At 48.7% G+C, this 24,984-nt stretch overlaps 1 protein-coding gene and 2 long non-coding RNA genes across 3 annotated transcripts in view; 2 read left to right on the top strand and 1 right to left on the bottom strand.

The window, feature by feature from the left end:
- Nucleotides 1-4,095, top strand: part of HSF2BP (heat shock transcription factor 2 binding protein) — a 37,510-nt gene extending 33,415 nt beyond the window's left edge. The window contains exon 8 of the mRNA XM_035315924.1: nucleotides 3,932-4,095. Coding sequence (XP_035171815.1) covers nucleotides 3,932-3,936 — 5 coding nt within the window. The 3' untranslated portion in view covers nucleotides 3,937-4,095. The remainder of the gene's footprint in view (nucleotides 1-3,931) is intronic.
- A 13-nt stretch (nucleotides 4,096-4,108) lies between these two features.
- LOC118160868 lies at nucleotides 4,109-17,798 on the top strand. The gene is made up of 3 exons (XR_004747711.1): nucleotides 4,109-6,857; nucleotides 15,416-15,589; nucleotides 17,114-17,798. It is a non-coding gene; the product is annotated as an uncharacterized LOC118160868 (long non-coding RNA).
- Nucleotides 12,287-22,563, bottom strand: LOC118160869. The gene is made up of 3 exons (XR_004747712.1): nucleotides 22,141-22,563; nucleotides 19,607-19,831; nucleotides 12,287-12,618 (listed from the first exon to the last, which is right to left on the bottom strand). It is a non-coding gene; the product is annotated as an uncharacterized LOC118160869 (long non-coding RNA).
- Between the last annotated feature and the right edge of the window lie 2,421 nt (nucleotides 22,564-24,984).

Genomic DNA, 24,984 nt, shown 5'->3' with positions numbered 1-24,984 from the left:
GCCTGAAACTATGGGCCACTAGGAAGCTTTAAAACCAGAGTTCAGTGTAGGCTTTGGAAATGCTGGCTTTAAAGTTGTTTTGTTTGTTTGTTTGTTTGTTTCCTCTCTTTTCATCTGTTGGATGCTTTTTCTGGATCCTGTTGAAAAGTTTGGGGTTATTCCGTATAGTAACTCATCAGCCACATAACCAGCTTGCAGGAGACAAGGCAGTTCGGACAGCGAAAGCACTAGTTTCAGTAGCCCTGCTCAAAGTCCGGAGGCACTCCATTCATGTCATTTCCTCCGTTGCACAATCTCACAGTTTCAGTCGAAGAAGAAAATGTGAGTTTGGTGTTGGATTGAGAAGATTATCAGAGTTGCTCCAGACTTCCAGCGATACAGCTGAAGGAAGAATTTGACTCTTACGCTAAACCATCTCAAAAGATTAAAAAACTCTTAGAAATCTGTAGAAGATAACCCCTGTTTACTTCACAATATCAGCTGCACAATTGAAAATGAACTTTACTCCTCTGAGTTCTATGTACTGCGCACAAAGCTGCTGAAATTACGTCAGTTCACTGACACCCCTGGGAAATGCTCGCTTTTCATATTTGATGCTGATGATCAGTTAGACACAAAGGAAAAATGAATGAGGAGCCTCTAAACATATTGTCTGTAAATTAAGGAATTTGTCTGTGCAACACACTGCCCCACCAGTTGTTTGTGGAGGTCCTTAGGTAGGTTTTGAGCAGGAGCTGGCTGAGAAGGAACTGGAAAACCTCAGGAGAAGAGACTAAGAACCAGCCTGAAGGCAGACCTCTGGATTTCCCCAGAGGCTCCGAGTGGCAGGTATGGCAGCACCAGGGTCCTCCGAAGGGGCCTGCGGGATCTCGGATGAGAAGGGCAGCCAGCTGTCCTGTTCCTAAGGGAAAATGGTGTGTGGTGGCCTGCTGACCCTTGGGAGGAGTGGGAAGTAGGTAGGAGGAGCAATGGCAGAGGGTGGTCATTTGGTGGTACGGCCACAAGTGAACTTTCGGATGATAACATTTCATCGGGTTGTGCCAGCTCCTTTGGGTTAACATTTGCACTTCTGATATGCCGTGATTAGCAGAACTGGACGTCAGAATTGATAAGATTTTACAAGCCGTGCAAATGCTGGGTGATTCATCTCTTCTACTGCTTCCCGTCCGGAGGGATGCTGGCGGTGAGGAGAAGGGAGTTTTACCGGGGAACAAAGGACCTCTGTTTCCTCTCTTAACCTTGCCCAGTGCATTTGCACACCACAAGGTAAGGGCTATGCAAAGAACTGCTGCCCCTTCCCTTCCAGTCACAGCATCCCCTGGGCAGCTGCATCTGGACATGCCTGTATTATTCTGGACGTCGTTTTCCTGCAAGAACTTCTGCAACTGCCAATTCCTTCTCCAATATACAAGTTAAAAGCTGCAGTTGATAAAAGTCATCAGAAAACTCTTGAGGTCGTACAGATTTTAACTTCTCCAGTGCTTTACGGTGACCTTTACAACCTGTAACTTGCTGGGCCAGAAACCTTAAAAAGACCTTGACCAAATTATAGTCCCGCATATAATTCATAGGACTATAATTTTTACTGTGGGCGCGACTGCAGTTAAAGCACTTCTGGTGCCAGGTGCTCAATCTTTTTGAAGGTGTGCTTTTCATTTTCCGTGCTGTTTGGCTGCAGTCAGGAGAGGGCAGGGCTGGTGAGGGCCTCGACAAGGGCTGGGGGAGGGCAGGATATAACACAACCTGCTTGCTTCCCCGCTGAATGGAGAAAGTCAGGTCCGACTGAGCTACTCAAGTGGCTTTCATGCCACTTGGGTGTCGCTTTGAACTAAGGCAGAGGAATGTGGCGGGTGTTAGAAAAGCAGGTGAGGTTTTTGAAGCTCTCTGCAGAGATGTAAATGGCTTTTTTCTTCTGTTGCTGTATTGCCACCAGTGTCAAGTAAAGTGTAAGAGTCATCCTGTATTAGCACAAAACAGAAAATTGAAAAAGTAGGAAAAAAAGGCCCAGTAATTGACTCTGCACCTTTTTGTCCTGAGCAGTCTGGGGTGTCCAGAGTCAATTTCACAGCATCACAGAAGTGTTGAGGCTGGCAGGGACCCCCAGAGGCCACCTGCTCCAAGCCCTCTCGAGTAGGGCCACCCAGAGCAGGCTGTCCAGGGCCATGCCCAGGCAGCTTTGGGAGATCCCCAAGGAGGGAAACACTAAATTTCGAGGATACTTTGACTTAGCCATCGCATGTCTGATAGCAGTTCAACACAACCAGCTCCTCAGTACTTGCTAGTGTACTGCAGCAGACTTATTGCCACTGTCCCTGGCATTTTTAGAGATCTTTTGGGGCTCTTTGGGGCCTTTGGTATAGCACAAGGGTAAGTCTTCTGGAGAGCTTCTTCCTTTTGCTCAGCCTTTGGGTTTCCAGGAACTGAAAGACCAAGGACAGTCATCTCCATGTCATTGTGTTGGGAGGCTGGATCTGTGCATTCACTATAGGCTCAGGCCAGGAATACTCTTAGCATGTACCAGAACAAATATAATTAAGGTGAAATATCTACAAGGTGACACCACGGTGAAGGAAATGAAACAGGAAAAAGGGGAAGGGTCTTCAGGCCGGTCCATGCGGGAAGCAAAGCACCAGGGTGCTAAGGGGACAGCCGGTGGGTGTGGGTCCCCACAGGGGCCATGAGGCAGTGTCTGTCCTGCTGACGATGCTCCCAGCAGGGCCTAATTGGTCTGGCACAAGGGATGCAGTGAATGCAAAAGAGACTTTTCTTGTGGGGGTGCCAGGCAGCTTCTGAGCTGAGCCAAGCTGCTGCCACAGCAGGGTGGGAGCTTTTAGACCCGGAAAGCTGCTCCTGGGGCCGGGGCTTGATGGGTGTAAGTTGGCTTTGCTGCACCTCTGGCTGCTGATGCTGATCCCCTGTGCCTCGGAGGAAACCTCAGGGCAGCTCAACATGCGGCTGAGCTGCCTGCAGCATTTCAAGCCCAGCGCCCCTTGCCCCTGCAGCGTAAATAACCACGAAAGTTTGTAAGAGGAGACTTAATCGGCCCAGGAGAGCTTAGGAAGGTCTGCAGCACAAGGCGAGGGACTCCTGCCGCGCTACAAATGTGTGGCTGAGACCTGCTGCTTGGAAGCAGGCCCAGCGTGAGCGATAAAGGCAGCGAAGCCTCTGACGGCAGCAGCAGCAAGCGGAGCACAGAGGGGAGGGTGTCTGAGCAGATGCTTCTCGCTCCTGTCCCTGCAGCTGGGCTGGCTTTACTCCGGCCAGGGGCACTGGCACAAGCAGCACTGGCAAGGAACTGCCCAAGCTGCATGTTTTTTTGTTTGCTTGTTTTTTCTGGGGGGAGAGGGAATGGCCGAAAGCCCCAGGGCCTCTTCTGTGCCAGAAAGTGGCACTAGCATTATGCGAGATGCCTCCTCTGATAAAAATACCTGGGGTGACGGCAGTGGGGTGCTGAGGAAAGGCCCCCCAGCCTGCCCTGCTTGCAGGTCCCTTGCCTTGCTGCCCCTGGAGGTGTGCAGAGCTGCTTGCAGCACCTGGCTTTGATCCGTGACACGGTGCTGAGGTGGGCTCCTCAGGGGGTTGTGTGAGCTTCCCACAACTCCTACCCCTGTGGTGGCTGTGTCCCTCGTCTGCCTGCGGCCATCCTTGCAGTTCACACCACATTTCATTTGGCTTATGAGGAGCCAGGTAAAAACAGTCCAGTTTCAGACTTGCCTAAGAGCATCCCCAGAAGAGTTTGCTCCTTCTAAAATGATACCAGATATAATGTGAATTGGGACTGTGTGGAGGAGCTCTCATTGCCTACACACCTGCATATTGTGGACATTACCTGGGATTTGCATGTGTAGGCATGCCATAGTGCTTGCAAGATCCCCAGTACACACATACAGAAATACATGTGCTCTTGTGACCGTCTTTTTGCATTTTGCAGCTTGAAGGAGTGCAGCTGCATTCGGGGAGCTGCAGCGGACACTTCACACCATGCCTGACACAAAGAAGAGCAGAGCTCTCCGTGCACTCGGAAATTGTTCGGTAACAAGAAGCTACCGGCAGCGATCGCTTCTCTTCCCAAACGTATAGCTTCTCTTCTTTTTGTTCCGGTAACAGTTCATTCCCGCAGAGCGATTTTCATTTTCATTACTACCCTGTTGCTGCAGAAACTTAATCTCCGTGAAACGAGAGCCGCTGAGTAGCAATGAGTCACCCTGGTTCCCGTAAGGAAGCCCCTTCAGGAAGCCTCTCGAGCAGTGATGTCCTGTGTAGGACAGCGATCAGCCGCTGAGCTATTCAGCCTTAACACTGCTGACAGCATGTAATACTGCCCCGGAAACTTTCGGAGATTGCTTGTCGGACACAGCCAGGGCCTGCCTGTGCCCAGGCAGCTAATCTAGCTGCAGACAGGTCTTGGGCGAGGAAGCCAAGGGAAAGGAGGTACCCTCTTGGCTATAGATGGCAAGGGACCAAAAGGTCTGGGAGTCATTTCGTGAGCACCAGTGGCAACCTGGAATGCAGTCAGAAAAAATAAGAGACTGTCTCTGGGGATCGTGAAGCCAGCTGAGAAGCTGAGCTGCTAAAAACAATGGTGCTGCTGTAAGTGGCCTGGGGAGAGGAAAGGCTTTGAGGACAGGTTGTGAGCATGGGGGCACAGTGAAGCTAGTGTGCAAGTTGCCAAAGAGGAGGCAGCTTTTGAGCACTGCACAGAGCCTGTAATGAAAAGGGCTCAGTATCCCAGAAACCTTTGGTCCAAGGATGACAGACATTTTTCAGGTGGAGATAGGGACACAGTACATTTGCCATCAATTTTTAATTGTAACGGAGTATTCTGTAGTGATAGGTACTTTCTGCTGTACAGGCTGCCTGCAGCGTGCAGTGGCCTGCTGGAAACCAGCTCGCTGATAAGGCTGCTACAAGAAGAGCACAGAGGGACTGGAAAATGTTTCTAAGACACTGCTGGAATGCTGAAAAAAAAAATAATAATTGTTACACAAATTGAGCTTTCCTGTAGAAGTCCTGCTACTAAATCATAGCTTCATTTTAGTTTCCTTAGACACAAGAAGTTCGTATATGTCTCGTGCTCCACTGGTGCTGAGGAAATGCAGCCCCTGTGGTTCCTGCTGGGGCCTGAGACACAGCCCTCCGGGGTGAGGTAGGGTGTAGCTGCTGGAATGCTCATCTGGGGCTCAGAAGAGTGGGATTTGGTTCCCTGTGCAGCCACATGCCTCCTGTGGGCCAAATTAGCTGAGGAGCTGAGCTTCTGGAGGAGCACTCCTAATTTCAGAGGGAGCATGCTGGAGGATTTGGTCCTCCAAGTTAGATTTCTGCTTTGTTCTCTTTTCACGTGACTCCCCTCCTGTCTGCCTTAATCCGACCACTGTTACGTTGGTTGCAGAAGTCTCTGGGATAAGTATCTGAAGGGGCTGGTGGGCACCACGGGGCTGTCATCTCACTTGGTGGCAGCAAGTGAGTCACGGTGACTGAGGCCTGTGAAGGCTGCTAAGAGGACCCGTTGTCGCCAAGTCCTGTGAGACCTTTCCAGCCCAGGAGATGTTGCTCCTGCCAGGTTGCAGAGGAGTCAATGGAGAAACAAGGCCCTGGTGCTCTGCTCCTGCCTGGCTGGGGGAGCAGCGGTCTGAATTTGGGCAGTGTGAGCTCTGGGGGCTCGTGCTGTGAAAGCAGGATGGGGCTGCTGAGAGGGGCAGGCCCGGCATCGCAGGGAGGGATAAAACTGGTGTTGCTGCTCTCACCACCATAAATTACGTGAGGGAGAAATAGTCCGGCCCTGTGCTCCTCGCTCCTCCAGATGGGAGAGCACTAAGATCCTAAATGGCAAAAGAAGAGGAAACAAAGAATTAAGCACGGCTTTCTGGATGCTTCCAAGGAAGACATAAGGGCGAAGGTCGTCCTGGCACTGAGGGGAAGAGAAAAAAGAAACTAATTTCCAAGGATTCAACCCTTAAGCACAGTGACGTAGGAAGAAGGAGATTCTGTTTGTGGAGCAAGTGAGGAAGGAAATTAAAGACTAGGGAACAAAGAAGCAGTTCACTGATGCTTTGGGGCAGGGCTAGGTGGTGGGCCTGTTCCAGGGGGAGCTTGTCTACCAGAAGCAGAAGCCACCACCTGCGGCTGCTTCACCCGTGGTGCTGGCATGCTGTTGTCCCCAGGCCGGGCTGTGAGGAGGTCCATGTCTGTGCTCGTTCATCCTCCAGGCCTGGCTCCGTTCCCTCCCCTAGGGGCTGCGGGGCCGGATGCTTTTTGACTGTTAAATCCATTCATTCTTGAAGGGCTCTACTTCCTTGGAAAGTAAAATACATTCTCGAGAAGCGGGTGACCTAAGCTTTGGGATATGTCTTGGAAACTGGAAAATGTCCCATGTGCTTTGTTCCTGCTGCTAGTGGAAGCCCACAGAAGCTGGTTGGGTCTGTGGCATCATTCTGGCTGCAGATTGTGGCACCCCCAGACCTTTAGCCAAGACCAGCAGAGCTCTTGCAGCCCTCTTCTCCTTGAGGGGTCTCAGAACATGTCCTTCCTTCATTTCACGAGGCGACTCATCACACCACAGAGCCTGCTGGTGTATCTAGTGAGCTGACGGCAGGTTAGCTGCAGAGAGGCTGTCCCCGAAGGGCTGCGAATCCTGTCTTAACCAAGCAGGCTGGTGCTTCAGCTTCTCTGCATCAGCAGTGAGCATTTGCCGCAGGGGATAGAGCAGAACTGAGAAAGGAAAATAGCAGCGGCAGTGACCGGAGTGCTGCACGAAGTCACCTGGCCTGCCTTGAACTGCTGAGCCAGGCACCAGGAGCTGCCCAGGGTGGGCTGATGACCTCTGTCAGCTCCGTGCAGAGAGGATGGGAGGCAGGCAGGTAGGTGCCATTTACCCTGACCCTCCCCAGGGGCTTGCTGTGATTCCCGTCCTTCTTCTACCCTGCAGGGGGTGGGTTGTTTTTAACTGGAAATCTCACTGTCCTGGAGTTCAGAGTAGCAGCCAGGGCCAAAGATGCAAAAGGACAGGGCAGAAGGTCTCCTAGGTGTCTGTGACTGAAGGTGGGAATCTTTTCCCACATCTTGCCCTTTTTGCTCCTTTCCACAAAGACAGGCACCTTCCCGTGTTCTGCCTTCTTTCAGGGATTAAGCACGAGAAATGCAGACAGGCCTTTGTATTGAAAAAAGGCTGAAAACTGCTGTAGCTACTGGAATATGTCTGGTGTCAGCAGCACTAGACCTAATGCTTGTCTGATTCGGGCTTCTGCGAAAAGGCACACAGGAAGTACCTTCAGTATCATGCAGATGATGCTATTGATTGCAGGGCTTCGGGTGCCTGAGCCATGCAGGGAGGGGGTGAGGACAAGATCAGTGCCAATAAAACGTTACCAAATTAGCACCATTTATGCATTGTTTAACAGATTTTCTGCACAAGGCCAGAACTAATTTGTAATTGAGCAGCGGAGGAGCTGTCTGCAGGCAGCTGGCTGGATTCAGGGGTGACTCAGCTCGCTACGCATGTGTTCCCTCAGATCCAGTCATTTCCCTCCTCCTGCTCAGCTTTTCTATCTTAAAATACATTAGAAGAAGTAACTGAAAGTACACGCCTAGCACTATGATATGGGGTATGGGTTTCCATGAACGTCCCAGGTTTTCTTTTGGGAAAAGCAATGTGCAAAATTTGTAAATAAAATAAAATAAAATAAAAAGTTGGATTAGGGAGTTTTTATTTCTCTGTTTGCATTTGTGGGGTAAGACTCACGATATGGAGCAAAAGCAACAGTACAAAAGGACAGACATGGGAGTTTGCCAGTATAGAACTGAAGCAAAACATAACCTCAGCGTTGATGATGTGACTTTTCAGATGAGCAGCATGGAAAGGCACTCCCAAGCCATTGCAAATGCTTTACACCTTATCTATCATGTATGCAGAGTCAACCCCACATGTGAGCATTGCTAATCAGATCTCCACCTGCATTCCTGCAGTACCAATGTTTCTGCATTTGCCTGTGTATGCCTGGAGCATATCTGGTGGGCCTTTGGGCTAAGATGCTCTAGAGCTCTTTCCCTGGCAGTTAAAAGGAAATTTGTCCATCTTTCTAGGAAAAGATCAGGGAGAGCAGTGGGAGACTTTGAACATCCAGCTGATTTTTTTCCACTCCTTCTCTGTGAAGTCACGGAGCTCAGGCCGTAACCTTTGCCTTTGGCCACATCACCTAGCAGGAGCTTCCCAGGCAGAGTCCTTCCCTGTGAAAAGCTGGTGGGGTAAGAACAAAACTTGTGTAGCTGTGAAGAAGACAAATCTCAAAGTCACCTTTGGATGGCCAGTGTGATTTTTCACAAGAGCTGGCTCCATATAATTTTTTAATGTATTTTAAAATACATCCCTGCTAATGGGTGGAAGTGGGCTTCCTGCACCCGTATAAAGAAAAAAGCCTCTTCCTGCAGGTTAGGAAGAATTTGAAAGCTTGTGTAGTGTACACCAACATTTCAGCAGGGACATTCCACTGATCTTTGCTCCACCAGAACTAATATTTGCTTCATCTGTTTTGAAATGAATAAGAAATTCCAGCAGCTGCCATCTCAGAGGAGTAGTGCAGAAGGGTACGGTTAACATCCAGCATTGTATTGAGCCCCTGGGATTGCCAGGCGAGGAACCTCTCCACTAATGATGACATTTCTAAAAAACACTCTGAAGGTTTGATCTTGGTCCCATTGGGCATTTTGCCATAGATCTTAATGGCTCTGTGGCTGATCTCTTAATCTCTAATGCACCTGTGCAAACTTGACAGTTTATTGCAATTTCATGCTTTTTGGAAATCATCTAACACTAATGCCATAAGAGAGATCAATTTTTAAGGTCATTAGCTCGGGACACAGCAAATAAATAGTGAGAGAAAACAATCTGTAAATGTCATATTTGTTTAACGCACAAAGTAGCTCCTGAAGAGCAGTCATCCTTATGTCTAGAGGCAGCATGATAATTGCATTCTGTGCCTAGGAAATGTGAATCTGTTGGAAGTGAAGAGTATAACATGGCTTGTAGTCTTCTCTATTCCATTCCCTTTCTCCTCATTGTTTCCCGTGCATACATCTGACTTATTCACCAATATATTCAAATTGCAGGACAGGATTCAAGGCAAAAGACTTCAGGGTCTCCTGCAGCTGAACTTTAGTAACAGTGTGTTTGCTTTGAGGATAAACACTGCTTTTTAGCTGTTATTCCCAACAGAAGGAATTGTGTTAAGTGCAAAGACTTATCCCTTCTCCACCTCACTAGAAAAGACACAGGCCACCTAAGTGTAACCTGAGGCAGAAACAGGTGAACCCTTTATCATTGAATCATGTCTGTTCCAGCAATATTTACACTTAAAACTGAGCTCCAAGCCTGCCAGTTGTTCACTTGCGCAGGCAAGCCTCGCCCATCACCAGAAATGCCATTAGGGTGGGAAAATCAGTAGAAAGACACACAGACATTAATTCTTCTAGTGATTAGATAGGGGACTGTAAGCCTCCTGCCCTCCTGTGTCCCCGTAATCTCTGCCTGACAGAATGCATTTGGCAGATGGTGTGATGAGGAGAGGCCACCCACCCCTGCCACTGCTGGCAGATCAGCATCTGCCTGGCTCTTTGCCCCAGGTATTTCGGGGTCACTGATACATTTTAATTTAGTCTAGCCGAAGGCTTCTCCTTAGGTGGTCTTCCAGATGCCCTGAAGAGGACCTCTGAAGATCAGATTAGTGGTGTCACCACAGCTTCAGTACACAGGATAGTTTTGCCAGTAAAACCTCCCCCTGTGGCCCATATCACTCCATTCCAGCAAGACAGGGCGTCCCCACCAGAAAAGCAGCTAGGGGCCTTGGTACACTCCTGACAGTCCGTGAAGGTGCTCTTCTGCCCTTCCTTTTGCTCATAAAATCAGGCCTGGTACTATGTTATGATTCCCCAAATGAGAGGCTTTGTCCTTCTCTGTCACCACCTGCCCTTCCTTGCCTTAATTCTCATCACAGGATACACTCTCCAGCAGTCCTGGAGCATCTGCTTGTGGGGAAGCACAGATTCACAGATCCAAAACACCAATTTCTTTCTGAGCCATCTTTTGGAAGATTTGAGAAGTCATTTGCAGTGCTTTTACAATTGGTGAAACCATTTAGGGGATTTGGGGACCAAACCCTCCGCTCCTGAGGTGGATATTTTGTATAAAAGTCACCCTTCCCTACTACAGGCATCTAACTGATTTGGTAGATTTGTCAGCTCTCCAAAGACTGAATGGAGCCCCAAGTGAGTCATTCAAAGCACCCGAGTGTTTCTTGGTTTATGCTGAGCATACAGGGCGTTGAACCTCCTAAAGCAGTGGGTGGAATAAGTAAGTGTGGTGTGCAAGTTAGATGGGATGAAATACACATTCCTTTACGTGCTACAGGAATGCTGGGCTATCAGCAAGCCCAGATAAACTTCAATAATGGATAACTGTTACAAGATGTTGTGTCACACTTGGGTTAAGCATGACAAGAATTTCCCCAGTGTAAGAAGATGACGTTTGCTGAAAGTATGTACTTTTTTTTTTCATTTCTTTCTTTTTTTTTTTTTTTTTTTTTGCTTGCTTAAAATATTTGTTCATTCCAGAGAAAGTTAACACTGTGAATTTACGTTTTATAATGTAAATGTTAGTCTCCTAGCTAATTTTTCTTTTTGGCAACATTTCTCCGGGTATTAGCAAAATGTTTAATGGTTGTTTCATTCATTACAATTTTATGTGTTTCCTTAACCTTGCAACTCAGCAGGGTGACGGGGCTCCAAGCGGGGCTTTGCTCTCTTCACGATGACGTCTGTTTGCTTCTACCAAGCCCAGTGACTCAATTTCAATTGATTTGTACACCACGAGTTTCAGCCACGCTATGGTATGGATGCAATGTAAAACAAAGAGAGAGAAAACAAAGTGAGTATAGAAAAGCTGTCACTTTTGTCATGTGAGAGGATTTGGTGTCTTTGGTAGGGTGGAAACGTGAAGTGCCAGGATTTGCTTCTGAGTGGCAGGTACAAGATGTCAGGAGCCTTCCAGGAGCTTACAACCTGACACACTGCTGTAACTCACATCAGCAGTAATCCAGACATTCCTGCCCAAAACGTGCAAGCAATCAGCTCTGAAGAAACAGCGAGAATGATGTCTTCTGCAGACAGGTCATTTTCACTCTGGTGCAAAGAGAGCAGCAGCTCTACCAGCAGAAATCACAGCCCCTAAGTCAAAATCCCCTCTCCAGCTGTGAACAGCACCAGACACACTCAGGAAAGATGCTGAAGATCTGGGGAATGGATATGTCTGGGAGGATCTGGGACACTTCTTCCTGAGCCCTCCTGTTTGCTGTTGTCTGTGCTCTGAAGCACGAGTACTTCCCTTGGCCTTTGCCACGTGTTCCTTGGCCATCACCCTATTTATTCTTTGGCAGGAAAGGGCACTGCAGTGTCTCTCCTGCCCCATAACACCGCCTACCATTGCTCTTGACCCCTGTTCTGTGCCACATTGCCCCCGAGCAGGCTTGCCAGGAGGCACTCGTTCCCGGCCTGTGGTCCTCCCCCATCCCAGGGCTGCATGGCCCCATCCCATGGTCTGGTGGTGGAGCAGCTCTCCCCTTTTTGGGCTTGTAGATGTTAATGAAGCTCATATAGATCCAGTTCACTTGTGGTATTGCAGGTGATAAGGAAGCTTATATGAATCCAGGAGGAGGTTGGAAATGTCTGTGGAGAAAAACCCACGAGAGCATCACCAGACAGGTTGTAGGCCTCACAGCTGGCTCAGGAAATCCCTGAAACACAGGTGGCTGTAGGCTGAAGCGCAGGCAGCAGAAGCATCAAATATCGTTGCCATGTGCCTGGAGGGCTGGGGTTGCTCAGCCAGGCTGTGTTTTTGCCCTGCCATGTCTTCATCAGCCCTGTGGGCTTCACCTGTTGGTGCCCTCAGCTCTCCACCTCCGCCTCACACTGGGCTCACTTTCCTTCTGCTGTGCTGCCCGTCTGCTTTTGTCCACTGCTGTCAGACAGGTGTGACGCCTGAGCTGGGTCAAAACCCAAGGATGTTGTGTTTTCATGTTTTGTAATTACTTCTCTGCTGAATCAATTTCCTAAGCCAGTCCAAAACGTGGCCCCACAGGCAGCGGTGCTATGTGGTGCGAGGGAATGACACCGGACAAGAAGGGAGGATTATGTTGATTGCCCGAGCCAGCATAGCTGCTGATGGTTTTGTATTGTGAAACCAGAGCCTGTTAGTCCTGGTGTTACTACACCCACAGGAACCTTTGCAGCTCAAGCCTCAGCTGATGGCAACAGCTCCCCGTTAAAGTGAGAAGCGTGCTAATTTTCAGCAGCAAAGAGTAATTGCAGAGAATACCCCATGGCTCCAAATACTCCACATCAGTCTGACCCGGCCTCTGAACACATTGCTCTGCTGTGGCAATGAGATCTGCAGGCTGCTGGCGCTGCCATGCCTTTGTAGTCAAACAGGTACAGATCTGAAATGTATTTTCTTCTTTTCACAGTTATCATCGGCAGTAAGGCTCCAAATCTCTCCCCACCAAATCCAGTGCTGGAGTCTTTCCAGGTTTGAATCCGTGGCTTTTAAGATCCCTGGGATGTTTTTGTATTGCTCTGCTAGGAAAAAAAAAAAAAAAAAAAAAGGAATTATATAACTCTATAGGTGTCTATATATACCTAGGTATGTATCTATATAGTTATATAACTGCTGAGAAGAGTTAGTCCTGCTATCTTCCTGATATTAATCCAAAAAATAAATAAAAAAATAAAAAAAGTTCTGTGCAGAGCATTGAGCATATCAGCCAGGGAAATGCTGTTATAAAGTAATAGTGGCCAGATTCCCCTGTGTGCTCTGATTGCTGTGCAGCTTTCCGGGAATTCAATGTAGCCCTAAACCCAGCTTAACTAGCTGCTCCGTGCCACTGCGGCTGCTCCGAGCGTGTAGCTGGACCTGTCGATTTGTCCTTGTATAAAGCAGAGATTTCTCAAATGCATAGTGCAGCCTCCTGCTGCTTATGAAGCCTTCCTCTGCGGCTTGTGAAAAGCCCAGCAATCAATGCATGATACACGCCAGCAATCGATACATCACTGTCTATTTCTCTACTGTACATCCACCCCTTTCCAGCCTGGCATCCCGCAAGTCATTGACCCTCTGGGGCAAAATTTCCCTTTGGTAGTGGAGTGGCCTTCTGTATCACTCTGGAAACCTTAGAAATAGGGCTCTGGAGAAAAAGCTGGTGTGTTCTTGAAGTATTTCTTATACCTGAAAATCCCAAACCAAGCAGCCCGTGCTGGCTTGCTTTTGCAGCCATGGCCCCAGCGCAGGGGGGACAGGGTGGGGACTTGCTTCCTGGCCATGCTTTCCTAGCGGAATTATGGGCCTATAGCAGAGACCTCATTTTCTCCAGATGACTCAGGAAATACCCTCCCCATCAGCTATTATTGCTGAAATAATAGGGAGGGAAGTGCAACTGACTTGAGCAATAGCTGAGGTACTCCATGGGGCACATCCCAAATCTTGTATAGGGCAAAGCTGCTAAGACAGCGGATTATAATGTCACTCGGTGGGTGTACACGCTTCGCTTTGTGCCCCAGAGTGATGAGGTCATGTGGAAAAATACAGATACATATTTAGAAGTCGGCAAGTTGGTGAACAGAAACATTACAGAATCTCCTCCTAAGCACGGGCCCGTGCTGCCAACGTTTGTGCATACATTTAACTTTAATAATAGGGCATCTAGGTAGGAAAACGTGTACAAATGTTTGCAGGATTAAAACCTTAAATGCTAAGTTTCCAGAAAGTCTAGTCCAGGAAGGGAAAAGCCTATCGAGGGAGAGGTCTGCTGGGATTTGATTTATGAACAGGACATCCTGCTTAGTTCTGAGATCTTGCAGATACGATTCTAGTTGGACTGCTGGGTTATTGTGATGGCAAAGAAAAGGAGCTCACCCTCTCCCTGGCCTGCTAGAGGCACTCAAACCTATCTGGGCATCGCATCAGTGCTACACATTTGGCATTCTTTATTGCGTTTCATCACCGCTGTTTACTAAGTGATGTTAAAAATGCATGGCATGTGTCCAGCTCCATGCAAGCGGACTGGCGTGCCTGTCGTTAATTAGCAAGCTGCATGCTGTCATCGGTGTAATGAAGCTCAGTGCTGGTCCCACGACCTAGCCACGGAAGAAGACTGTCCAGAAAGCTGAGGAAAAGGTAGAGGGCTCTTAAAAGGATGCTTGCAGGCTCCTCTGCAGCTTCATCTACACAGGGTGCCACATGGAAGAGAGAAAGGATCCACATCATTCTCTAGGAGGAGATAAGAGACATGCTCTGGAGTGGTGATGTTGACACATCTTCTGTGGCCTGAGTGACTCGGTCACAACAAAGAGGCTTGAGAAAGCTGCTGTGCTCTCGGTGCCTTGGGTGCTGGTGCTCAGCTCAAACCGCGGAAGGGCTGGCTGCCACGGGCTGCCAGACTGTCCCCTGGCTATAGATGGAGTTGCAGTACTCCAGCACCTCGAGCTACTTCTCTGCTGCACAATTACATGGTGCCAGGGCACATTCCCAGACGTTACGGCTGAGTCATCTATACTCTGAAATTGTTAGGATGTCTGAAGCACGTCTGTGGTCCTTCAGATGTTTCCCAGGCATGGCTTGGAAAAAGCAGGGCCTGGATACCATTCTCGATAGGCATTTGAGATGAAACTGCCCTGGTTTGTCGGAGGAGAAAGTTCAATAGTCTGGATGTGGAATATCCCATCCTGGCCAGCCTCAGCGCCAGAGGACAGACCTGGGCATGTCTGATGCACTGTTATTGACATAGCCTTGGTGTCTCCAGCTGCCTCTCATTAGGATAGAGGGCTCTTTTATTAAACAGGAGGGTTACAAAGGATTGTATAGTGCTCTGAAGGTCAGTGCTGCCATTGACTGTTCAACTAAATATAATACAGTGTGGCTTGATGGGAGCTGGTAAGGAAGGAGGTGGGTAAACTCACTCCTCTGGCTGCTTCCTCGTGTGTGAAGGAAGGAAGTGTCTGAATTAGAAATGGGCAAGCTGTGTTTACCTGTATTTCCTTCTAGCTACGGCACTGGCTAAGCTAACTTTTTACCTTGTTCCATTCCCGACATGTCCCTTATTCGTATCTTTCCTCTATCCGTCCCCGCGTCCCCACAAACTAACGTTGAGTCTCATACTTTGCTGGGCATTGCAGAAAGTCTCAAGCCCTCCGCGCTGCCAGTGGATGAACTGAGCACGTTATCAGCAGTATTTCATCCAGCCGCAGATTAACAGAGGAGTCCTGCAGGCACAGTTTTCTCCCTAGCTCATTACTTGGTCTCTGGGTGAATTCCCGCAGTTAATCTTCGTGCTTTGTCGTTTTGCTGGAAGTCGTGGCACTCCATCTTTACCTCCAGAGACAGCGACACCAAACCAGAAGCCGCATGCAGGTGACATGCAGCCACCTCGCAGAACCCTAACATATCTTCCAGTTGCTGATGTCCGGGTAGCTGTGCCATCTCCAGAGCAAAAAACTTTTGCCAGGCTGGCTGCCCACAGCTTTCCATTGGAAATCCCCCATTTCTAACCCTGTAAGTAGCCCAGGAGGTATGTGAGGTTGCTAAAATTAAAATGGGAACAGGGCGCATGGTATGACAGCTGTGTGGCCTTTGAATCAGTCATTAATCTAAGGGAAAGGCCCTGTGCCCCTGCCCCACAGCTGCTCCAGCATGGGCATGGCCCTCAAACACAGGGCTGTGGGGCCAGGATGCAGCTGGTCCGTCTCTAGAGGGCTTTGTCCTGGTCTTTGCCCTGCCCCTTCCCCACAATTTTGCTCGGTTGTCCTGTCTCCTTTCCCCTCTCAGTTCTGCAGGCCCATGGCCCCAGGAGTGAGCCCCTCTTTTAAGCAATTCTGTGCTTATCAAGGCTTTCTTTTGCTCCCAGCTCATGCGATTTTCTGCTGCCAGCTGTCTCGTGCCAGCCTCCTCTGCTGCCAGCAGCCGGGCCTGGTGACACCAAGCCGAGTCCCAGCACCCAGCCTGCCCTCCTGCTGCTCGGGATTATTGTGCCCAAGCCCTGGGTAGGGCTGCTTGGACAAAAAAAGGGCACAGGGTGTAAGTTAGCTTTGCTTTTTAAGCTGTGAACAGAGTTTCACACAGTGAAGCGGCGTGGGGCAGGTGCTAGCTGTTCCCCAAGAGCTGATGCACTAGCCGGAGGGTGGATCAGAGGGCATGCTGTTGTGTTGGCACTGGAGACAGGCAAATGAGGCACAGAAGGTTTAACTGTTCTCCTCAGTCTCAAACAGGGAGCCCAGAAGAAAATTTGGGATGACATTTTTGGTGGGGCTGGATCCAGCCACAAGCAGGGCATCCTGGAGGAGCCGGGAGGGAGCAGCGGGCGCTGGGATGGACACGTGGCAGCAGAGGAGCTGCCCCTTTTTGCTCACACAGAAGCGCTTTCAAGGTGACTTTGAAAGGGTCTGCAGTATTTTGAGCAGTTTTTCCATGTCTGTCACTGGAGACTCCAGAAATGAAGTGACATGCCTGATAGCAAGCCTCATGAGACAGATCCTCCGCCGGTGTAAATCAGCAGCCGTCCCCTGCTCCCTTTTAGTACTGCGCTCACTTATGGCTCGTGCTCCCAGCTGTCCTGCCAGGATGGCAAGAAGCAGTGGAACAAATCCAGGTGTAATTGTTTCTCGCCGAAAAAAAAACTGCAAGGAAAGCAAGCTCACTTAGCGAGCATAAATCTAGGTCTGATAGTTTTCTTTTCGTTGAAGGAAAGCAGAGTTATGATGCAAAGGCAGAAAGACAGGAATGCCATACAACAGGCGAACAAGGGTGGATGGGTTTGCCATCTCATGGCCTTTTCTCCCTAGATCCTCTTGCCACATCACAGCTAGCATAATGGACCTGGAGAAAACCTGAGGGAATGGCTCCATGAACCGCCTTCGAAAGAGCCTGGGCTAGTTCTCATCATTACTTTGTTTTTTTTTTGTTGTTGTTTTTTTTTTTTCACCAGTGCCACTCCATTGATTTTCACTGCAGTGACACAACTGTAAAACAGGCTTAATGTAGTGCAGGATCAGACCTTATGTATCTAAAGTTGTTTTTCAGAACTGCTTTTCTACCAAGGAAGAAGCATCCCCCCGAGTTTAAAGGTAAGCTCCTCGCGTTCACTGCAGCATGAAGATCCGTGGGTATAAATCCTGTTCAGATGACTTTATAAAGCACCGAAGTACTCCACAGCACCAGGATTTAACCTTGGCATGTTCATTTTCCGTAATGTGATTAAGGAGCCTTTCCCCCTGCACAGCAGATATCTGAGCGGTTTTTTGTGTACGGAAGAGGAGCAATTGTCCAGCTTTGCGCAAATGAGGCGCTACTTCAGTGCTTGCCCTGTGAAGATACTTCAGTTTCAATGGGCTTCAAGATTGCACTTTTGTGTTAAGTGGAGCTGTGATCTTTTTCCAATGAGTGTTGCTATGCAGGGCCAATTTGTGACGTCCATTATTCTAAAATAAGTAACTTCTGCACAGCAGAAATATGCTCCACTTGCACTGCTAATCTGTCTCTCACACAAAGGCGTGTTTGGAAGAAAAGTTATTTATTGCAAGTAATAAATGCAGGTTCTCAAAAGCATTTATAACTTAGTTTCCAGAGTCAAAGCACTCCAGTTTGAAATAATTTCCTTTCAATTTTCTGTATTTTCAATCTCTTTCCTGGCTGTTTTAGACCATATATTGCATACTTAATTATTCTCCAAAGGAGAATCTCAGCCATTGAAAATAGAATATACTTACCAAAATTGCTCGTGCCAGAGTCTGTCCTTCAGGTACCAACTATTGCGTGCTATAAGACAGAAAACCTGGCTCCGTGTTAAATAAGCACGTCACGTTGAAGTCCCTAGCCTCACATGTGCAGGCTTTAGATCTCGTCTGTGTGGTTTCTAAAGCCTCCTCACCCACTGGTGTGACGGTCCCCTGAATGTCCTCTGGTGGAGGATGGAAACTGCGGTTAACACTTACCCACTTTGTCTGGAATCGGAGCGGAGCTGGGGTGCTGTGGGACTGGAAACCAGTTTGTCTGTATTTGTGTACAGTACGTTTCCCTCTAGATAAGCTGCACCACTGTAAGAGCAGAGCTGCTGGAATTCTTCCCAAAAGAACCCAGAAGCTTTAATTTCATTAGAAACCCCGAGTTACTTGCTGTTGAGGGCTCCACTTTCTTGAGGCTAGAGGGCTTCATATGATTTTTATATGACTGTTCTCAGGAAGGGGAAATGAAAACATGCCAGTATTTGGAACAGTTCATCAGGTTAGTTTGGGATTTCTTTGTGGCTTTGGCCACGAGGCACCATGGGACCGGGAAGTGCAACTGAATAACTCAATGTCAGCAAAAAAAAAAAAGGAGTGTTTTGCCCTCCTGTTGTGCTCCTGTGTGAGGCTCGTTGGCGAGGCCGGCCCCGTCCCTGCGGCAGCAGCTGGCTGTGGATGTGCAGCTGCACAGCTCTGCGCCGTGGGACAAGGGCTGACTGCAGCCTCGTGGTGTGAAGGGTTTGCATGGGGATGGAGCACAGCTGCATCCCTCTCTTCTTCAGTAATCGCAAACACATTTACAGCCGCCCGAGGAGGTATGGGAACAATTAGCAAAGTGGAAAAGAATGTTTACAGCAAATAATTCATCGGCTTAAAATCCCTACCTGTCTGGTGTGCTAGGAGGGGGTGAAACCGCAGGCATTCCTGTTGTCTCTGCCTTGGGAGGCAGGCAGAGCTTACGGTTCAAGAAGGGGGCAAACCACTGCTCGTAGGTCACACAAAATCACCGTGGCAGTGCTGGGAATACCCACATTTCATTCTCATTCTCCTTCCAGTATTACATCCTTTCTGGCAGACTGTATTAGTCAAAAGAGGTTTCTCCTGTTCTCTGAGAGACCTTCTGCTTGACAGCTCCGTCCTCTGAGGAAACATTCATTCGTGACAAGTTTGGCTTGAATCAGTTTGGCTTGATTTTCATGTTTTCTTATAGCCCACAGCAACACTTGTACCCCAGTGTCACATTTTTCCACAAACATCCCTACAAAATGCAGGGCAAGCTGTGTTGGCCGCTCTCCACGGGGCTGGAGAACAGAAGACCCAGCCATACCAGGCAGTTCCTTAGCAAGGTGCAAAGCGCGTGCGAGACCCCAGCTCAGCGACGGAATTCACCAGGTATAAGCCACCCACACATGCACCAGGCAGGGGGCTGTATGCAGGGGGCTACACGGAGCTGGCAGTACGACGTGAGCTTGCACGTCCAGCCGTTTACACGGCACTGGTGCATTGCTGCTGCAGCCTGTTTTAACTGCGCGACGGGTTGCGTGGCTGGCGTTTGTCACTGCAAAGCACAGCTGTGCTTACGTTGCTTATGGAGGCAGCTGAGTTCCTCCGGATGGCAGGGCTTTCTTGGGATCTTTCCTTCCCTGTCAGCCGGGCTGCTGTAAGCAGCATGTAAAGGGAGACTGCTAAAAGCCATGAGCTCCTCTGAAGAGGCATGGCTTGCTGCTCTTTCCTCCTCTGGACATGGCTCCAACACGAAGCTGGTATTTATGTGTATGTAACATATACTCACAGGGGTGTCTGGAAAACACTTCAGGCACCACAATCTGGTCAGTGCTTGTCCCAGGAGTGGTTTGAATCCAGCCTCACGCTCTCCCGTGGATATCTGGGGAGCCGTTGGATTCTATCGTGCTTACGAGGTTTGTAGATAACTCACCATCACTTTTTTTGGCTTGTTCTGGAGGCTGGCAATTTAGCTTTGCTTCCAGAAAGCTTGAGTTGTTACTCCTGGGTTTAGCTAGCAAGTATAAACGAGGGTTCACGTTAGTTTACTTATCCATAAAAGATACGCTTTATTTTTTACAGCTATATATACACGTGTGTGTGTTTGCGCACATACATAAAAAAGAAATATGGGCTGTTCCCTTGGCCCCATCCCACTTTCCATGAAAAGAGTGTTCCCCTGGAAGCTGTAGCCATCCACGTCTCGCAATCTGCCACCTGTCAAAGCAATCTAAGGTTTACTAGTGACAACTGAGTGCTAGTGCCTGCCATCCTTGCCCTGCAAATAGCCCATGCATTCCCAGTCCCCTGGCTCTTACGTCAGCTCTCCTCCCCAAGATTAGTTCAGTCCCAGCCAGTCACCCAGTGGCCATTTGGAGTGATTCACTCTCAGAAGTGCATTATCTTCGACACTCACTAAAACTTCAGGGGGAAAATGAGTCATTTCATGTTATAGAAAGTCATATCTTGCCCTTGGTATTTCTATGTATACATGAGCGAAAATCATTTATTTTTAGATCAATTTCTCCGATATAAATGCTGCCTCCTTCGATAAAGGTCGTCTTGAGAGCCACATGCTAATATTCGGCTTACTGCACGAATGCTGCGATGGATTATTTATTTATTCATTCATTCACTCATCCGCAGCAGTGCAGTGGGATGACAGGGAGCTATAGCAGGAGCTCATTGCTGGGAGTCAGCCTGGAGACAGGGTCCCTGTTGCTAGGCTTATCTGTTGAAATGTGCTTTCAATCGTGCAGTGAAATCATCTCCTCCCTGGCATTTTCTTGCTGGTTTAATCACTCGGGTCTGCCTCCTCGACTGTCCGGTGATGAGTGTTTCCAGGACTCAAAGTCAGCAAATGCTGGCTTTTCAGGGAGGAACGTCAGGCCATGTCTTTGTCATGGTGTCCTGGAGAAGCCCTGGGCCTTGTTTGTCTTGTCACCATCCCAACGAGCCAACATTGCACTTGGGCCTGGTGTTGGTCCAGGTGTTGTGTTGTGCCTGTGCCACCCGCAGCAGCTTTGTCTTGGGACCTGTGGCAGTTCGGGGTCGTGCTACTCCTGACATTGCACCAACGTAGCTGAGCTGCTGTGCCCTCTGGATGGCAGGCGTCACTTTTTGCACAACTCCCAGACACGGCAGAGCTCCTGCCTTGGGGTCAGCCTGCTCTCACCTCGTCCTGTGTCCCCTGTGGAGGTTCATCCCTTGCCTCAGCAGATCCTGGGGGACTGAAGCAAGCACAAAACCTCCACCGTCTCCTGAAGACATCTGTGGAGAAAGGAAGGGAATATCACCTGGACACGAGAGCCATGTCAGGGCCCTGCCGGCAGGGAAGCGGGACAGCTTCCCACCATGTTTAAACATCTTCAAGAAAAGGTCTCTTGAGTTTTATGTGCATATGAGTGTTTATATTATAAATAATGTAAAAAATGGTGTTTAAAAATGCAGATGCATAGCTACGTGTCCCAGGGGGACGATCACTAAATTGTTGAGGTTTGTTCACTCCCAGGGAGGGGCAGTCGGTCGAGCTGCCTCGAGTGCCAAGCTTGGCCCATGCCTTTCTCATTTGAGCCTCCTGCCCTGTGGCACATATCTGGGGGGAAATCCCAAGGCCTCTGCCCTTCCCCATGGATGTGTTCCTCTCCTCTCCTCTCCTCTCCGGCCCAAGGACAGAAGCACAGCACAAAACACAGCCCAAAACCTGACTCTCCCTCCTCCCCATCCTCCAGCAGTTAAATATGATTTTGGATATAAACTATCCAGATTGAAGAGATATCTGGGATATTTTACTATCATGCCGGCTCCCAAGTTCAGTAAACACTATAAATCACGGGGCCAGATACAGCTCTGACTGAACTTTCACATCAAACTTTAGCTGGATGTTGAAATAAGGTGACATACCGATTTCAAGAGCTCTGACTTATCCCCTATTGGTGTTTATGTAAAGGGAGTTCATGGCATGGTCTTATCCCTGCATCCCGGAGATACTGCCAAATGTTTCTCAAAGCAGTGTTTTCCTGCTCTGTCTTGTGCTGGTCAACAAACCTCCAGGAGGAGAAGGGGTCTCAGACAGCGTCTGTGGAGGGGCTGTTTGAGCACCGATGTTATCATTTTGGCTCAGGGTGACAGAACAAAATTATCAGAAAACTAAGCAACGGGCTCACTGTCTGCTCTATTCGAAATCATTTCTGGCAAATGACCATATCACAGGCAGAAGACCAGACGTCCTTGTGTGGCAGAACAGAGCTGTGTAATGAATACGCGCGGTAAGGATGTAGGACCCGAGTGAGAATCGAGTTTGCGAGACGTCTGTCTACTTACAGCGAGGCTTTCTTGCTCCCTGCAGAGAACAGATGGAAATCCAAGGGAAAAGACAGACAGTATGAGATAGGAGAGGTACGCCCCAGATCTGGCATTCAGTAGTTTGACCATTTTTACTGCAGCAGCACAAAACATTCTGAGCTGGCGTAGCAGAGGAAGTAAGGCGAGTACTTTGCATGCCTCCGTTAGGACGTATTTATGTTTTATGTGACTGGATGACATTAAACAGTGGTTCTCATCTCTTTCTGTAGCTGTGAAAGCTGGCAGGGTTCATGCTTCACTAGACCTGCTGGAGTCAACACATCAGCGAGGATGTCTTTGTTGTTTGGCAGCCATGGCCGAAGAAATTACCAAACCAGATGGAGCCGTGCAGTGCCTCTTGGTATTTTCCCTGCCTGCAGCTCAGCTGCAAAACATGCTCTCCCACCCTGCTTCTCCTACGTTTTTGACAGAGACAAAAACTTTTCGAGGCTTTTCAATGACTCCGTTCCTAGACTTCAATTTTTAAAAATCCTTTGTGCTCACCTTGGTTGTACCTTTGTACAGAGGAAGGCTTTGAATTTTATCCTCCAGGTCCTAAAATTAAGCATGATAGCTTTTGGTTGAACAGTGTCCTGTTGGGATAGTTTTGCCTGTCTAGATGTAAAGACATCAATAAATGGGGATTGCACAGTGTCCCTTGGTAATGAGCCCCTTGATTGATTGCTCTCACTATTAGATGCCTGCTAGCACAATGTTTTTCTGGATTCTGTTTCCATCTGCTTGTCTTACACCTCCCTCGCCTGCTTTGTTAAAAAACATCTCCACTTTATCCGGCTTCCTTGGTGAGGCACCCGGGCCCTTGCCTTTGAGGGGCAGAGCAGAAATCCTGACTGAGCTCTTAATCAACCTTCACTGTCCACCTTCAATGGGCATTAGAAGGGGACCTCTAAAAAGACTCTAATTTCTTCCAAATCCTTGGTGGTGGAGGATGTTCAGCATCTCTCAGGCAACCTGGGCACTTTGGATGATCCCTTCATGTCAAAGGTGTTTATTGACACTTGGGTGTTCCTGTCCCTGCCAACCAAAGGGCTGCAGCGTTGCATCAGCCGTGTGAGGGCTTCCCTCTTGGCCGGGCAGCAGCCTACTTGGAGGTAATTTGGGAACCCTGGGCATATCGCAGAGGATTTGTTGGGGATATTTTACTGGAGTCGTATGAGGGGAAAAAAAGGAGGGAAAGAGGACAGCACATGCCTAGAAATTGTTCGTGTTATTTGTTTGTGTTGTTGCCTTTTTTTTTTTTTTAATTAAAGCAACCCCTGACAGCCTTTTATTTACAAAGAAACATCATGTACTTATCAACAGCGGGAACACAGAACTGTTTGTTGAGCTGTGGCGTTTTTAGCTTCTGCTCCCCTGTGCTGCTGATGAGACATTGAGAAATTGTTGTTTGGTGGCCTTAGAGTTGTGTAAATCATTTTAGTCAACAAACTTGGCTGCTCTTTCAAGTTAATGTGCCCTTAGAATGTAACAACATCAGGCTATTTGTTTTTGCAGCGTTCATCTAAGTACTTTTACTTGTAAACAAGAAGCATCTATAAAAAGGAGTCTGCAAAGCAACGGCATGTCCAGAGTGTGCAACAGTGCACCCCGCACAGTGCCAGCCCTTCCCAGGGAGATCGCCATCCCGACGAAGTCTGTGGAAGTGTGTCCACTCGCTTCAGCATAACCAAGATCTGGCACGGTGAGAAAACAAGCTCTGGGGGTCAGCACGCTCTGCCTCTCCCAGATGCACAGAGGTGCATTTTGGCCCTTTGACAGCATAAATTTTATAATTAAAAAAAAATAATAAAATAATGTAAATAAATCACAAATGGCTCCTTGAGTCCACAGAGAAGATGCAGACCCCCACAGCTCTCCGGTCAGGTCAGAGCCTCCTTTCTCCCACCAGTGAGTTACCTGTACCATGGAAGCGTGTCAGCAGCCTTCCTGCTGTACAGAGTCTGTCTTGTACTTTGCAGCTTGAACTTCACTCTTTCTTCCTATTAAAGCCCTGCTGGGAGTATTCAGTCATGCAAAGCCGTTAAAGGCAGTGGCAAAGTTTCTTATTGACTTCAGCAGAGTTTGGATCAAGGCCATTTAATTAAGCCACAGAAAAAACTGTTTTGCTGTCATATCTCTTCCTGGTTTAACAATGTCACCCGGATAGGGTCGTATAACCTCCATCCTCTGTGGCTAATAAAAATGGCAGCAACAGCGACTGGCTGAATGGCCAGTGCCTGAATAGCTGCCGAAAGGTTGCTGCTGTTATTGGTTGAATCGTTTGTTGCCACTTCAATCTATTTTTCCTTCTTTTCTCTTTTTGTTGGCAAAGCACCCTATAACTTCCCCTTTTACTTGGGTGACTGGGTTTTGCCATCTGACACCGCGGCTACACAGGATGCGCTTATACACCTCTGAAAGAACGGCCTTTGGATGAGCTGTTCCCTGTTCCCCACCCGGCTTTTACCTCCGTTCTGCACACTGGACTTCTCTACAGGCCAGTGGAGAAGCTCCTGACCCTGATGCAAAAACTCACGCAGCCTCCTGTGTTATAACTATCAGCTATCGTGGTCCCTGACTGCAGCTGGCTTCTCTCAAGTGCGTTTCCTCCACGGTGATAACAACCAGCTTCTGATACGAGGACTCAAACGCTTCAGAGCAGCCCCAGCTCCTCTCTGAAAGGCTCTCAGTATCGTTCCCTCCTCCTGCGATGCTCACCCCAGGCGTTGCTGAGCTCCCAGACACCCGGGCAGAGGCAGCCTGAGGAGGAGACCTGCCTGGGGTGGGCTCACAGGCAGAGGGCTGCAGGAGGAGGAGGGAAGG

Source organism: Oxyura jamaicensis, chromosome 1 (genome assembly GCF_011077185.1).
Source record: "Oxyura jamaicensis isolate SHBP4307 breed ruddy duck chromosome 1, BPBGC_Ojam_1.0, whole genome shotgun sequence".
Lineage (NCBI taxonomy): Eukaryota > Metazoa > Chordata > Aves > Anseriformes > Anatidae > Oxyura > Oxyura jamaicensis.
Note: the sequence above shows the minus strand (reverse complement) of the source record. Positions and strands in the feature narration are given on the sequence as shown.